At 38.0% G+C, this 13,201-nt stretch overlaps 1 protein-coding gene across 7 annotated transcripts in view; it reads left to right on the top strand.

Annotated features, from left to right (window-relative positions):
- Positions 1-1,932, top strand: part of RPS6KA5 (ribosomal protein S6 kinase A5) — a 186,403-nt gene extending 184,471 nt beyond the window's left edge. For 6 of the 7 annotated variants that reach the window (XM_032878629.1, XM_032878630.1, XM_032878632.1 and 3 more), the window contains one exon: positions 60-1,932. In XM_032878629.1, coding sequence (XP_032734520.1) covers positions 60-299 — 240 coding nt within the window. In that variant the 3' untranslated portion in view covers positions 300-1,932. The remainder of the gene's footprint in view (positions 1-59) is intronic. The other variant, XM_032878633.1, reaches the window with a different exon arrangement.
- Positions 1,933-13,201: the final 11,269 nt, after the last annotated feature.

Raw genomic sequence — 13,201 nt, 5'->3', positions numbered from 1 at the left:
TTGCCAAGAGAACTTCAATTTCTTGACCTTCAGAGGACCTCCCTTTCTTTCTCCCCTAGGCCTTTAACAAATACAAGAGAGAGGGCTTTTGCCTTCAGAATGTTGACAAGGCCCCTTTGGCGAAGAGAAGGAAGATGAAGAAGACCAGCACCAGTACAGAGACGCGCAGCAGCTCCAGCGAAAGTTCTCACTCGTCCTCGTCTCACTCCCACGGGAAAACCACGCCCACTAAGACCCTGCAGCCCAGCAACCCCGCGGACCCCAGTAACCCAGATACGCTGTTCCAGTTCTCAGACTGAGCGGTGCAGGGACGGTAGGAATGTCACCAGTGATGACCCATTGCACCTTGAATGCCCTCAGCATGTGCCTGAGGTGATGTCTTACACTTTTCAAACTGCGTCCTGTTGGTCTTTTTGGAATCTGCCTCTTAGGGAATTTTTTTCAGAAAAGCCCAGTTGGTTATCCTTGTCCAAAAGCACTGGACAGAAAATGTTACTGTGAATAGAGCACCTGTTATACTGTTTAGCGACCTAGCATGATGCCAACAGGACTGTTCTGGAAAGAGCAAAGGTGTCTGTCTGTAAATCTAATTTGGGACTGGGTAGGTTTGAGCGGCTCACAGAATGAGTCGAGGGTTTTCCAGATGTCTGCCAGCAAGTGTCACTTGTACTGTGATGACGATACCTTTTGCTTTGCCTTGTGGACAGCCTGGGTTTTTAAGAGATTTGCACCCCTCGAACAGTGATTTCTCAGAGAAAAAGGTCTGAGGGTCTTCAGAATGATTCTGTAGTGAATTGTGTGTGTGGTAAACGCTTATTTCTTGAGAGAGGATTTTAACTTATTGTCTTTATTTTATGGTTACATATGATGGTAACCTGTTATTATTAATCTTTTTCTAAAAAGTAAAAAAATAAATAAAAAAAATAAAAAGTACAGGAACTTAAGGTCCCGTGCTCTGCATTTGGGATCTCTCTGAGATGCATGCTAAGCTACTTAACGTTTTTAATTTTGCACTGCTCTTTCCTGGTGATTTGTTTTCATGGTTATTACAAAATAATAAGGTACAGGTCTCTGTTTTAAGTAATATTGCACTTTATAAGAGAATATGAATAAAGCAAACTATTTTATAAAGTGCACTGTTTAAAGCATATGTACTGCATTTTTGCCAGTTTTTCCATTATCCCCTTTAAATTTGTCCTCACATCCCCCTTTCTACCTTGTTTGTGCAAGTGGAATGGGCGTAATCATTAGCCCCTTAGGCACCAATGTGCAGAAAATCTAAAGGGAAATTCTATGAAACACTGTGCTTCACATTCGTACACTGTGTTGTCTGCAGCGAGGTATGCCCTCCTGTAGTCGGATATTATGTACATAGTATTTTAGAATCATGACTATGACTTGTCTTGAAATTTTTCTGTTAAATTTTAAATCCAGAAGGCATATTTTATAAACTTATGCAGAGCACTTTTATTGCTCCAAAGTTCCGAAGTCCTAGAGAAAACAAGTGCTATGTGATGAAGACATTTCACTGAAAGTTTGCTGCATTTTCAAATACGATTAATTCATTCCCTATGCAAAAAAAAGAAGTGATAGGATTTGTATGCTGTGTTTTCTTTTAAAGCCATCACACAAAATGGCAGGACTGAGAAAAGTGATCTTTGCTATGTTTACAAGAATCATGCTTAAAAGAAGATGCCCGACGTGTTTATTTTATAATTTTTGTTAATGACAACTTCTTGAGCATTGGTTTGGAACTTGGGCATGATATTTATTTATTCCTTTCTTAAGGTAATAGCAGCATTAATTTCAACCAGTTATGAATACTAAAGATATTGTGCTCTATGTAATGGTAGCATATTTATTACTAAATCCATGTATATATTAATAGCGCAGGCAAAAAATGGCAAATATTAAAATATTTTCAAAATATTATATGATTCTCTTCACATTTTTGTCCACAGTGGTTATTGGAAATAACTTTTTATACTTTTCAGTGGCCCAGATGGCTCCACGATTGTCATGAATCAGTGAAAGTTTTGTACGCCTAGCTTGCAGTCTTTCATGGTAATGATGGGAAATCTTTACATGAATGATTACCAACTTGTAGCAAATCCACAGAATGTGATTCCGTCCAGGCACAGCATTACAATGACCAAGAAAATGTCCGTTTATGTCTATAGTTATGTTGAAGAGATTTGGAAATGTCTAAGTTAGCTCTTCAGTTCATTTGTTAAACTACGCATCCTGGTAGAAAATACTAGTTGTAAAGTATGAACTGAAGGGACTTTGTTGTTAATGGAAAATGACCTAGAAAAAGAGTATACTCTAAGAACTGATGATGTCATTGACTCCTGGAGAGTGAAACTGAGGGGTTTCCTTTTCCTTTATTCTTAGTGCCTCTTCTTCTGAAGGACCTGACAGAAAATTGAATGGGTGAAAAGGCAGGCATTGTAAGAGGAGGATGGAAAGAGAAGGCTAATCTGTCACAGTGAGGCTCCCAGAATTACCTAGAATGGGCTTCTGGAAGAACCTCAGAAACACTCAGAGTGGTGCCCCCTTTTCAAATGTCTTCATGCTCACCCTACTTAGAAACCCCAGAGAGACAGCTCTGACGCCGAGTCTGCAGCACTTAGACTGTGTGCAAGCTGTTCGTGGCTGGTGACTTGCACTTTGAAATTCACAAAGCTTTCACTGAGTCATAGCAGGAGTAAACTGAAAAATGCTTCATGTGAAAATGTTCAGCAAAAGGACTCTTAGTGTTAGGAAAGAAAAAGGAGTAGATCTTAAAAAAAACAAATATGTACACTAAATTCTCTTTACACTATTAATTTTGGAGATAAAGCCAAATCACCCCTCCCCTTTTTCCCTGATGGATTTTATTTGCAGGTAGTTTCTGACCGTCATAAGTCCTGATGCATATATTTTGTGACTACATAGGCCTGATTGAGAGTCAAGCAGGTAATAGAGGAAATACATTTTAAAAGACCAGTTTCTCCTACTTCTTATGCCAGATCTTGTGGCTGACTTAGTTAATTTAGCTATTTTGGAGTTCATACATTCTTCCCAACCTCTATAAAACAATGAGTCCGTGAACCCCCTGGAACCGAAAATCAAGCTGCCTGAAGTTAATTTCAACATGCTTCTTTGTGTTGGAGTTGTGGAATCATTTACCCATGAAAAAAATGCTTTTGAATGTTTTTCTATTGCTGCCAATTTCTTAAATAACTGTGTAAAGACCACATGTAAATTACAAGGTAAGTTATTTTAAGGAAGACTATAAGAATGATAGTAGCTATTTTTCTATAAGGGAGTTTCTTTTGTATCTCACTTTACTTTTTTTTTTTTTTCTTAAGTATATAATTGCTTGTCTACTTGTTTCCCCTGCCCCCATTTCAGATGCTGTTATTGTCATATTTATGAGGATCAGGGTACCTCAGAATGGTGAAAATCTCTACATTACTGGCCATATTTGTGCCTTTGACTACCTGATTACTTTAAGTCTGTGCCAGGTGGCCAATAATAAGAACAGGATTTGGGTACTCGTTTTATCACACTTGTAATATTCTTTAAGACGTAAATAAAGAAGTTAAATTCTGATATGCCACTTACACTGTATCAGAATAATTGTCTTATAGGTGAATTATCGTAACATAATGAAATGTTGTATAATCGTATGACTTTAGGTGCCTCCAATGTCCTTCACTGTGACACCTGACTTCTGGCCTGTCATCACTTCTGTCCCCTCCATGAATACCCATCTGTACTCGATACCATTGCCTGGCACTAAAAAGAATGTAGCAGGCGTTCACGAAATTTTGAATTTAAATGCAAGTCATTCTAAAACTCAAAGAAAGGGAAAGTAATCAAAAGTTAACACAAGAAGTATGCATAAATAAATATTTTAAGTCTCATCTATCCAAAGGAAATAGCTGCTACAGCAACTTAGAGGTTTTCTTCACTGTTTGGTTAAATGACTTCCCTCCAAAGTTGTGACATTCTTTGGGGAGAATATTTTTCTTGAGAGCAGTTATTTAAATCTTGTGTGTATGAGGACAACATGTCTTTTCAAGGGAGCAGTATTCTCCATCCTAAGAACCAGGGGCTGGTTCCGTTTCACTTCTCGTCTTCAGCATTTCTTCCTTCTGAGCTTTCAAGATCTCGCTTCTGAGCCCTGTCATTTAGCCTCTCAGCTCTCTGTTACGTTAACTCAGTAAATGACGCCTCAGTTCCCCAAGGGCGTTGTCCACCTTCTCGTTCATGAAATCGTGAACAAAGCAGGTGCCAATATTTTTTTACTAGTAGACAGAAAAGGAGTACGAAAACAAGTCTCTCCCAGTTCCATCTGTCTTGGCTTGTTTACACTCATCCAAATAGGTCCTGCTGACTGCCAGCCATTTCTTTTCCACGATGACTTCCGACCACATGGTTAAGAAGCTTGGTATTTTGCGTCTAGAAGGCTTGGATGAAAAGACAGGATTCTTGGTAGTTACTCATCAGGCTTCATTTTCCTGGCGTATTTCCGCAGGGATGGGTGGAAGGACATTTTATGATATTTTTCTCGTTGGAGTGCTGCTTTGGTTATGAAGAGTTGAATGCTTCGGATAGGTCAAGTTGGTATTTACCACAGCAACTTCTCTGGAGCCCAGGCGACTGGGAGGATACTCAGCCTGGTGTCAATTTCCATTATTCTTTTCCATTGCTTTACAATTTTAATTTGCATGGTTTTATAAAATTTATCTCTTCTCTAAAACAAATTCCAGTTTCCTCCTTGTTCCTTCCCCTAGGGAGGAGTTCTTATCTTTTCATTGATGTTTTACAGCCCTCTACAAGAAGGGCACCTGGGTGGTGTAGTCAGTTGAACTTCCGATTCTTGGTTTCAGCTCAGGTCATGATTTCAGGGTCATGAGAAAGATCCCCATGTCAGACTCTGCATTGAGCAGGGAGTCTGCTTGAGATTCTCTCCCACTACCCCCCATGCTGCACACACACTCTCTCTCTCTCAAAAAGAAAATAGAAAAAAAAAAATGTAATGACTTAGAAAAGGAAATTTAAGTATGAGCAGAATAGTATAGATTTATTTTTCTACCATTTCTGCTTGTTAGGTAATTGGGAAAACCATTGTTTCTCTTGTTTTCTTTGTTTAAAATCCAATTAGGTTAACAAACTTGACATTCTTAACTGTAGTTTTATTTTTAACTTTCTAAGAGGCTGGTCACGGAAAGTGTGCACTGTTGTGTTGAAAGGATGTGTGACAATTATCCTCATGAAAGACTTGCTGGCTGTGTAGATATTTGAGCATTCATAACAGTTTATTTTAGGTACCACAGTGCTGGCCTATTTGCTAAAGTTATAAATACCAGTAGAAGGAGAGATTAAATGTACAATCATTCTTGTTCTTTTGATGAATAAGAAGGGAAAACACAAAGCCGCTACATTCCATATGAAGTTAATGCTTTAGTACCCAAGTTCTGAAAAATACACGAAAGAACTTTAGAAGAAGAGGAAGCCACATTTATACATACTCAGAAGAATTTTTGAAAGACTGGCATTTTAATGCATAGTGGGTATAGTTCTGTCTAAATAGATATATTTCCTTGGGAACGAATCACTGAAAATAATCAAAACTACAATAATCCACGTAACTATATACATTCTTCCTCAGCTTACAGAAAGCCAAGAATTTGCTTTCCTAGAAAGTAAATGGAATAGAACAAGATGAAAAACTTTGTTTTTCTTTTGGGTGAATGATGAGGCAAAGTATAGTCCCACTGTGGTTCCACGGAACACAGGCCGCCCATCGCCATCTGTGCTGTCTTCACTGCCTGCAAGAATTGTGCTAGTTCTCGCTTTGTTTTTTTGCTTTCCAGTTGTACAACCGCATACAGTAGTGTCTCCCCACACTTACATTTCCCGCACTGCTTCTTAACATAACCGTGGATTGACTACTGTTTATAGACTGTAATTAAGATCAGAGAAGTGCTTGATTGGGAGCCCTGGGGATGGAAAGTATGTAGCAATAAGGAATGAAGGACCCTGTGTGAGAAAGTGAGCAGCCCTTCATCTCTGGGATGCGAGCAAGCATTGAGAACATGGAGAGGGCTACTTTATAAAATGCCATTTCAGTCGCCATGTATGTAAAGGTCTTTAATAATTTCGTCTATTGGGTGGATAGGGGAACTTATTTAACATGTCTATACAGGCTTTGCAAGGGGGTTATTTTTATTCTAGGAGGCCTATGGGATTGTTTTCTCCTCACTGTTTCCCTACTCCCTCCCCAACTTTCCCCACTGCCTTCTGTCCAGACCGTTGCCATCCTAAGGCCAAAGAGAGCAGTTCAAATGGAGCACTAAGACTACATATAGGTAGTGATAATATTCTTTAAAAATGTTAATGCAGAACAGTATGTAAAGTGTACAGATCTTAAGTGGGCAGCTCAATGAGTGTTGACGTGGATATGCACCCCTAAAACCGTCCCCTCGATCAAGGTGAGACTCCCAGTCCATATTAAGACAGAATCACTGTTCTGACTTCTGTCTCCACAGATTGTTTGCCTGTTCTTGATCTTCCTGTAAGTGGAGTTGTAGTCTAGCCTTTTGGGTCTGGTTTTATTCGATGATCATGATGTCCATGATGTCCACCATTCAATATGATGTTTGCTGCAGATTTTTTAAGAGATACCACTTACCAAACTAAGGGTTTTTTTTATTCCTCGTTTTCTGAGAGTTTTAATTAAATACTTTTCTACCTCTATTGAGATGATCATGTAGTTTTTCACTTTTGTTTTCATATAGTGATTAATTACACTAATCGATTTTCAAATGTTGCATTCTTAGAACACACCACATTTGGTCATGGTATATTATTTTTATATATAGTGAAATCCATCTACATCCTTGCACACAGCATATCAACAGTGGGCTCTTTTTCATTACTGTGTGTTCTCCCATCAGATGAGTATATCCCAGTCTGTTTATCCAATCTACTGTTGGTGGGCATTTGGGTTGTTGCTAACTTTTAGCTTTGATGTCTAAAGCTGTCACGAGCATGCCTGTGCGTACCTTTTGGTAGGTACGTACATTCCTTTCTCCTGGGTTTATACATAAGAATGAAGCTCACTGAATCATAGGACAGATGTATATGTAGCTGAAAGGATATTGCTAAATAGTTTTCAAGAGTGGTTGTACCAGTTTACTCCCACCCAACAGTGGGCAAGAGTTCCGGTTGCTCTCTATCCTCATCAGCCCTTGGAACCATCAGCCTTTTTAGTTTCAGCCATTCTGGCTAGTGTGTATTCATTGTGGTTCTGGGCATTCTGGCAAGTGTGTATTTCATTGTGGTTTTAATGTGCATTTCTCTGAGAACTAACAATGAGTAGAACACCCTTTTCTATCTCTATGACCCATTTGAGTATTCTCACTTGTTGAGTGCCTATTCAAGTCACTTCTTTGAATTTATTAGGTTGTCTGTGTTTTTCCTATTGATTTGAAGGTTCTTTGTATTTGGTTGATATGAAGTTTTGTCTGTTATATTATTATAAATCTCTTCTCTTTGGTTTGCTTTTTTGCTTTCCAATTGATGTCCTTCGATAACCAGAAAGTTCAAATTTTTACGAAGTTCAATATATCGTTTTTTTATGGTTAATGATCTTTGTGTCCTGGTTCATCAGCCTTTACCCAAGGTTGTTATTCTTCTAAAAGCTTTATCATCTTACCATTCACATTATATCCACGATCCATCTAGCGCTGATATTTGTATATGGTATGAGGTATAGTAGTCAAAGTTCACGTAGTCTCATAGTCTGTCAGTGTTCACTTGATTTAGCACAATGTCTTGAAAACCTCAGTGCACTGCGGTTGTAATTTTTATAGTCTTCCCATCTGGTAATGTAAGATTTCTAACTCTGATTCTCTTCCAGATAGTCTTGGCTACTCTTAACCCTTTTCATTTCCATATACATTTTAGAAACAGGCTGTCAGTTTCCTGGGGGAGGTTATCTATTACTGTTTAATTGATATGGCATTGCATATATAGATCAATTTCAGGAGAATTTATATCTACTCAATTTTGAATTTTGTAACCCATAGACATGGCATATATCTCTTATTTATTTAGGTCTTTAATTTGTCTCAGCAAGGTTTTAAGATTTACATGGAGAGGTTGGATTTATTTTTAGATTGTTGACATTTATATTTTATTATCTATTTTTTGTTAGTGTGTAGAAATATAATTGGTTGGGGTGGGGTTTTTTTAAGATTTTATTTATTTATTTTGAGAGAGAATGAGTGCATGAGCTGGGGGAGGGGCAGAGGCAGAGAGAGAATCTCAAGCAGACTCCATGCTGAGCATGGACCCAGATGTGGGGCTCCCATCTCACAACCATGAGATCATGACTTAAGCTGAAGTCAAGAATTGGACGCTTAAACAACTGCACCACCCAGGCACCCCATATCTGTTTCTTTATACTGCCTTCGCGTCTAGTAACCTTACTAAATTCACTTTAATTATGCTAATTCTATAGCTCCTTTTGTATTTCTTCATGTATATATTCATATCTTCTATAAATAATGATAGTTTCATTTCTCCCTTTCCAGTTTTTCTTTTATTCCCTTACTAAACTGACTGGGACTTCTAGCAGAATGTTGCATAGAAGTGGTGGCAGCAAACCTCTTTGACTTATTCCTGAACTCAAATTAAGAATTCAGTATTTTACCATTCAATATGATGTTTGCTGCAGATTTTTTAAGAGATACCACTTACCAAACTAAGGGTTTTTTTTATTCCTCGTTTTCTGAGAGTTTTAATTAAATACTTTTCTACCTCTATTGAGATGATCATGTAGTTTTTCACTTTTGTTTTCATATAGTGATTAATTACACTAATCGATTTTCAAATGTTGCATTCTTAGAACACACCACATTTGGTCATGGTATATTATTTTTATATATCAGTGGATTCCGTGTGCTAATATTTTGCCTAAGTTTTTCAAGTTGTCTTTTATTTAGAATATCTAGCCCATTTATAGTTAATTTGACTGTTGAATCCTGTCCCACAGTTAGTTTTCCATTTGTCCCATTTCCTCTTTGTTCCTCTATTTCTCCTTTCCTGCCTTTTTTTTTTTTAATAAACCAAGTACTCTCTATTACCCATTTTTTATCCTACCAAGTGAGTGTATTGGAGATTTTTTAAAAATTCATTTAGCTGTAACTTAGAGGTCACAACGTGCATCTTTGACTTACCACAGTCTACCTGAAGTTGGTACATTACTACTTCCCAACAATGTAAGAATTGTTTCACAGTGTAAATCTGTTTACCCCTCCTTGCTTCTGTGTTGTCGTCATATGTTTTACCTCTATCTTCTACGTATGTTTAAACTTTACAACTCATTATTTTATTTATCATTATTACTAACATTATCTATTTTAAAGAATCAGTATTCAGTTTTATCTACATATTTACTCTTTCTGAAGGTTTTGTTTTGTTTTGTTTTGTTTCATCCTGCCCTTTCCTACTTCTATCTGGGATTGTTTTCCTTATGCCTAGAGAATTCTCTCTCTCACTCTTTCAAGATTTTATTTATTTATTTGAGAGAGAGAGAGCATGAACAAGAGGGAGGGACAGAGGGAAGAGCAGACTGCCCACTGAGCAGGGAGCCTGATGCAGACTCAATACTAGGACTCTGGGATCATGACCTGAGCTGAAGGCAGATACTTAACCGACTGAGCCACCCAGGTGCCCCTGGAGACCTCTCTTTAGTATTTATTTTAGTGCCAGATCTGCTGTCAATGATTTCCCTAACTTTTGAATTTTGAAAACTTTTGCCTTCATTTCCTTTTATAACATCTTTATTGAGATAAGATTCACATAACATATTGTTCACCTACTTAAAGTGTACAATTCCTTGTTGCCTTTATTTTTGAAGAATATTTTTGCTGAGTATGAAATTCTGGGTTCAGCACTTTCAGGATGTCATTCCATTCCATAAGTTCTGTGGAAAAGTCAGCCATCAGTCTTACTGTTACTCCTTTGAAGGTACTGTTACTCCTTTCCTCAGGTCACTTTGAAGATTCTGTCTTTGTCTTTGATTTATAGCAGTTTGACTCTGACATACCTATGTATGGTTTCTTTATCTTCCCTAGGGATAGTAAACTTGTTTAGTCTTTTGGTTGATGTTCTTCCTTAATTTTGGCAATTCTTAACCATTCTTCAAATAATTTTTCCAATCTATTGTCTCCCTCCTCTTTTCTAGGATTCTTCCACACCTTTCACCATGTATCTTCTATATATGTATGTAAGTTCTATATGTATCTTTCAGTTTTTCTGTATTTTTCTGTTTTTTCTCCCTATTCTTCAATCTGCATAATTTTTACTGATCTGTCTTCCAATTCATTTATCCTCTGTTCTGCTAGATCTAATGAATTTTAATCTTAATTTCATATATTATATTTACAGATCTAAAATATTTAGATCTGAAATAGATTACAGGTTTCTGCTGAAATTCTCAATCTTATCCTCTCAATTCTTGAGCACATTAATCACAGGAATTTTGAAGGTCTTGTCTGATAAATCCAGTGTCTGAATTACTCCCTATTGGTTGATTGTATTATTCATATATATTTTTTCTTCTGGTTTTCAGTCATTTTGTCCTGTTTTCTAGGATCTCTCAGAAGTTTGGCTGAATACTATACATTACGTATTAAAGGTTATAGAGGCTCTGCATGGAGTTATCTCCTTTTAAGATGGTTATGCTTTCTTCTGGCAGATAGGTATAGGCAGTTACCCTGATCCTCTTAAAGACTGACTTTAGACTTGGCAAGGTTTTGCCCTTACTCCTGCACCAAAAGCTCAGTACCAAGAGCTACTAAAAGCTGTCTTCTCTTCAGCCTCCCAGCTGCTGCTGTTTGCTGGGTTTCTGGAGGCCTCACCTGGCACACGTGATTTAGGGACGGCAAACACCTCAAGGAAATAGAGTGGCAGCATTTCTGGCTCCCTTCCCTGAGGTTTCCTCCTCTCTGGGATTTTGCCCTTCAAGTCCTAGCTGCTTTAGCATCCCAGACTCCAACCTTTGTCTCTTCAACCAGATAGCATTGCTGCTTTCTACTAGGAATATATTTCCCTGTGCCATGAATTTGCAGTGACTTCCAAGGAGTCAGAATGAATGTGGAGCTCACACCAGTGTGCTTCCCTTCTTTTAGGGATTAGAGCTTCTTTGAGCCCCTGTGTGAGTTTGTTCCCAGATGCTACATAATTATTTAGCTTTCCTGTAGTTTTCAGGGGGAAAGCCAGTTTTAGTTACTCTACGTACTCTATTGTGGCCCAAAGTAGGAATCTGGTGGCAATCACTTTTAATCACCAAAGTCATTTCCCCCCAGTCCCTTCTGGCAATCTGAACTTGATTGTCATGGGTTCACATAGGAGGGCACACGGTTTATTCATTTGTTCTTTCACACACAGTTTTTGAGCCCCTACTAAGGCCAGCTGTTGTTCTAGACACAGGTAATACAGCAGTAAATAAGATTTCAGCCACTTCACGAGGTAGAGCCTTTTACTTCATAGGAGGACTGGCTACTAAAGGGTTTCTGTGTCTTGCTTGTACTATTTAAAGGCTTTTTCATATGTGTGGGTGAATGAGAGACAGACTGAGCTCAAGACCTTTAGGATGACAACACCTTCCTATTTTATACAAGTATTTTTAGCCTTTAAAAAATTCTGCCGAGATTAACCCAGTGCACAATTCACACACAGTACGTCAATACAAGGCCACCTTTTGAAAGCTAAGGCCTTGTGCTTAATTCTCTATCTGCGAGTTTCTACATCATACAGCCAAGACAAACAAATGAAAGAATTACTTTAGAGCAGGAATATATGACAATTTGAGTTAAAATTCCCTAGAATTGATTCATGGAGAGCAAATTTACTTCTGAAAGCAAATCTTTCCATGAGCATTAACATGAGCTCTAATCAGCCTACCTGTGGTTTCTCATTTTAACTTCAGTTTCTAAAGAACATTTCACATGTTACAAAGCTCTTACTTATATTAAGTGCTTTGAGATACTAAAAAAATGACTTGGTTTTCCCAGTCTTCCAGAATAGCTTGAATGTCACTGGTACCAAGAGAAAACTCTAACCTGAGCACATGTTATTGTTAAGAGACTGTGGTCAAATTAAGAAGTTTACTCTTCTGTTCTTTGTTACTTTTTCCCACGTTAGAAATTTCACATATTCTAGGGAACGATAATTTGCAGTTCCAATTCTAATCCATTTTCCTGGGATCAAAAGGCAGTCAGAGAACTAGAACCTCACATATAGAAGCTCTGTAGCAGCGAAACTGTGCACTCATGAGGACAGATCAGAATCCTGAGCACTGTGGTTTGGTGTCCTTGGAATTATAACCCCTTTGGAATGGTTTAAGAGCTATCAGTTAAAACAGACAAAGCCAGACACAAAAGACCCCTTATTGTATAGGTTCATGTGTTTGAGGCGTCCATAATAGGCATATCCATAGACACAGAAAGTAGATTATAGGTTTCTAAAGGACAGTGGGAGGGAGAAATGTGGAGTGACTGCTAATGCATGTAGGTGATGCACATAGATGAGGTTTCGGGGTGATGAAAATGTTCTGGAACTAAATAGGGTAATGGTTGTACAACCTGGTAAATGCACTAAAAACCACTGAAGTGTACACTTTCAATGTTATGTTATTATGTGACTGTTACCCTAACTTTTTAAAAAACACACACACGAACTACCAGCTAGAAAAGATTAGAGTTACTTGGATGGAGCCAATACTGTCCTTGCTATTCTGAGAATACCATCCCCACTTGTCATTTATTTGGCAGCAACTCTGAAATATAATTAATTTTATTATGGTTGGAAAATCTTCACTTACAAACAGAAATTAACTTTTGAGGGATAGAGTGAGTATGTTTCTTATAGATAACACCAAAATTGCAGCCTCACAGAAAGGGCACCTCCTCAGGACATATTTTTCCCAGGGCTCGGTAATGTTTGGGTAGATATCGAAGTGCTGTGTGTTTTAACGATGGTCTCATCCAGCCTGTCGTTACTTTTATCTCTGCTCTAAAAGTTCTTCTCTTGCTTTTGGCCTCTTTGTCCTTATGGGACCACTGGGCTCTTGCTCTGCACATATTTTCCTTTGGTGAATACTTTTCTCAAAAAGTATTTCTTACCAATACTAACTTTC

This window comes from Lontra canadensis, unplaced genomic scaffold (assembly GCF_010015895.1).
Source record: "Lontra canadensis isolate GAN:19392208 unplaced genomic scaffold, GSC_riverotter_1.0 scaffold64, whole genome shotgun sequence".
NCBI classification, from domain to species: domain Eukaryota; kingdom Metazoa; phylum Chordata; class Mammalia; order Carnivora; family Mustelidae; genus Lontra; species Lontra canadensis.
The sequence above is the reverse complement of the archived record's forward strand: the minus strand, read 5'-3'. Positions and strand labels throughout refer to the sequence as shown.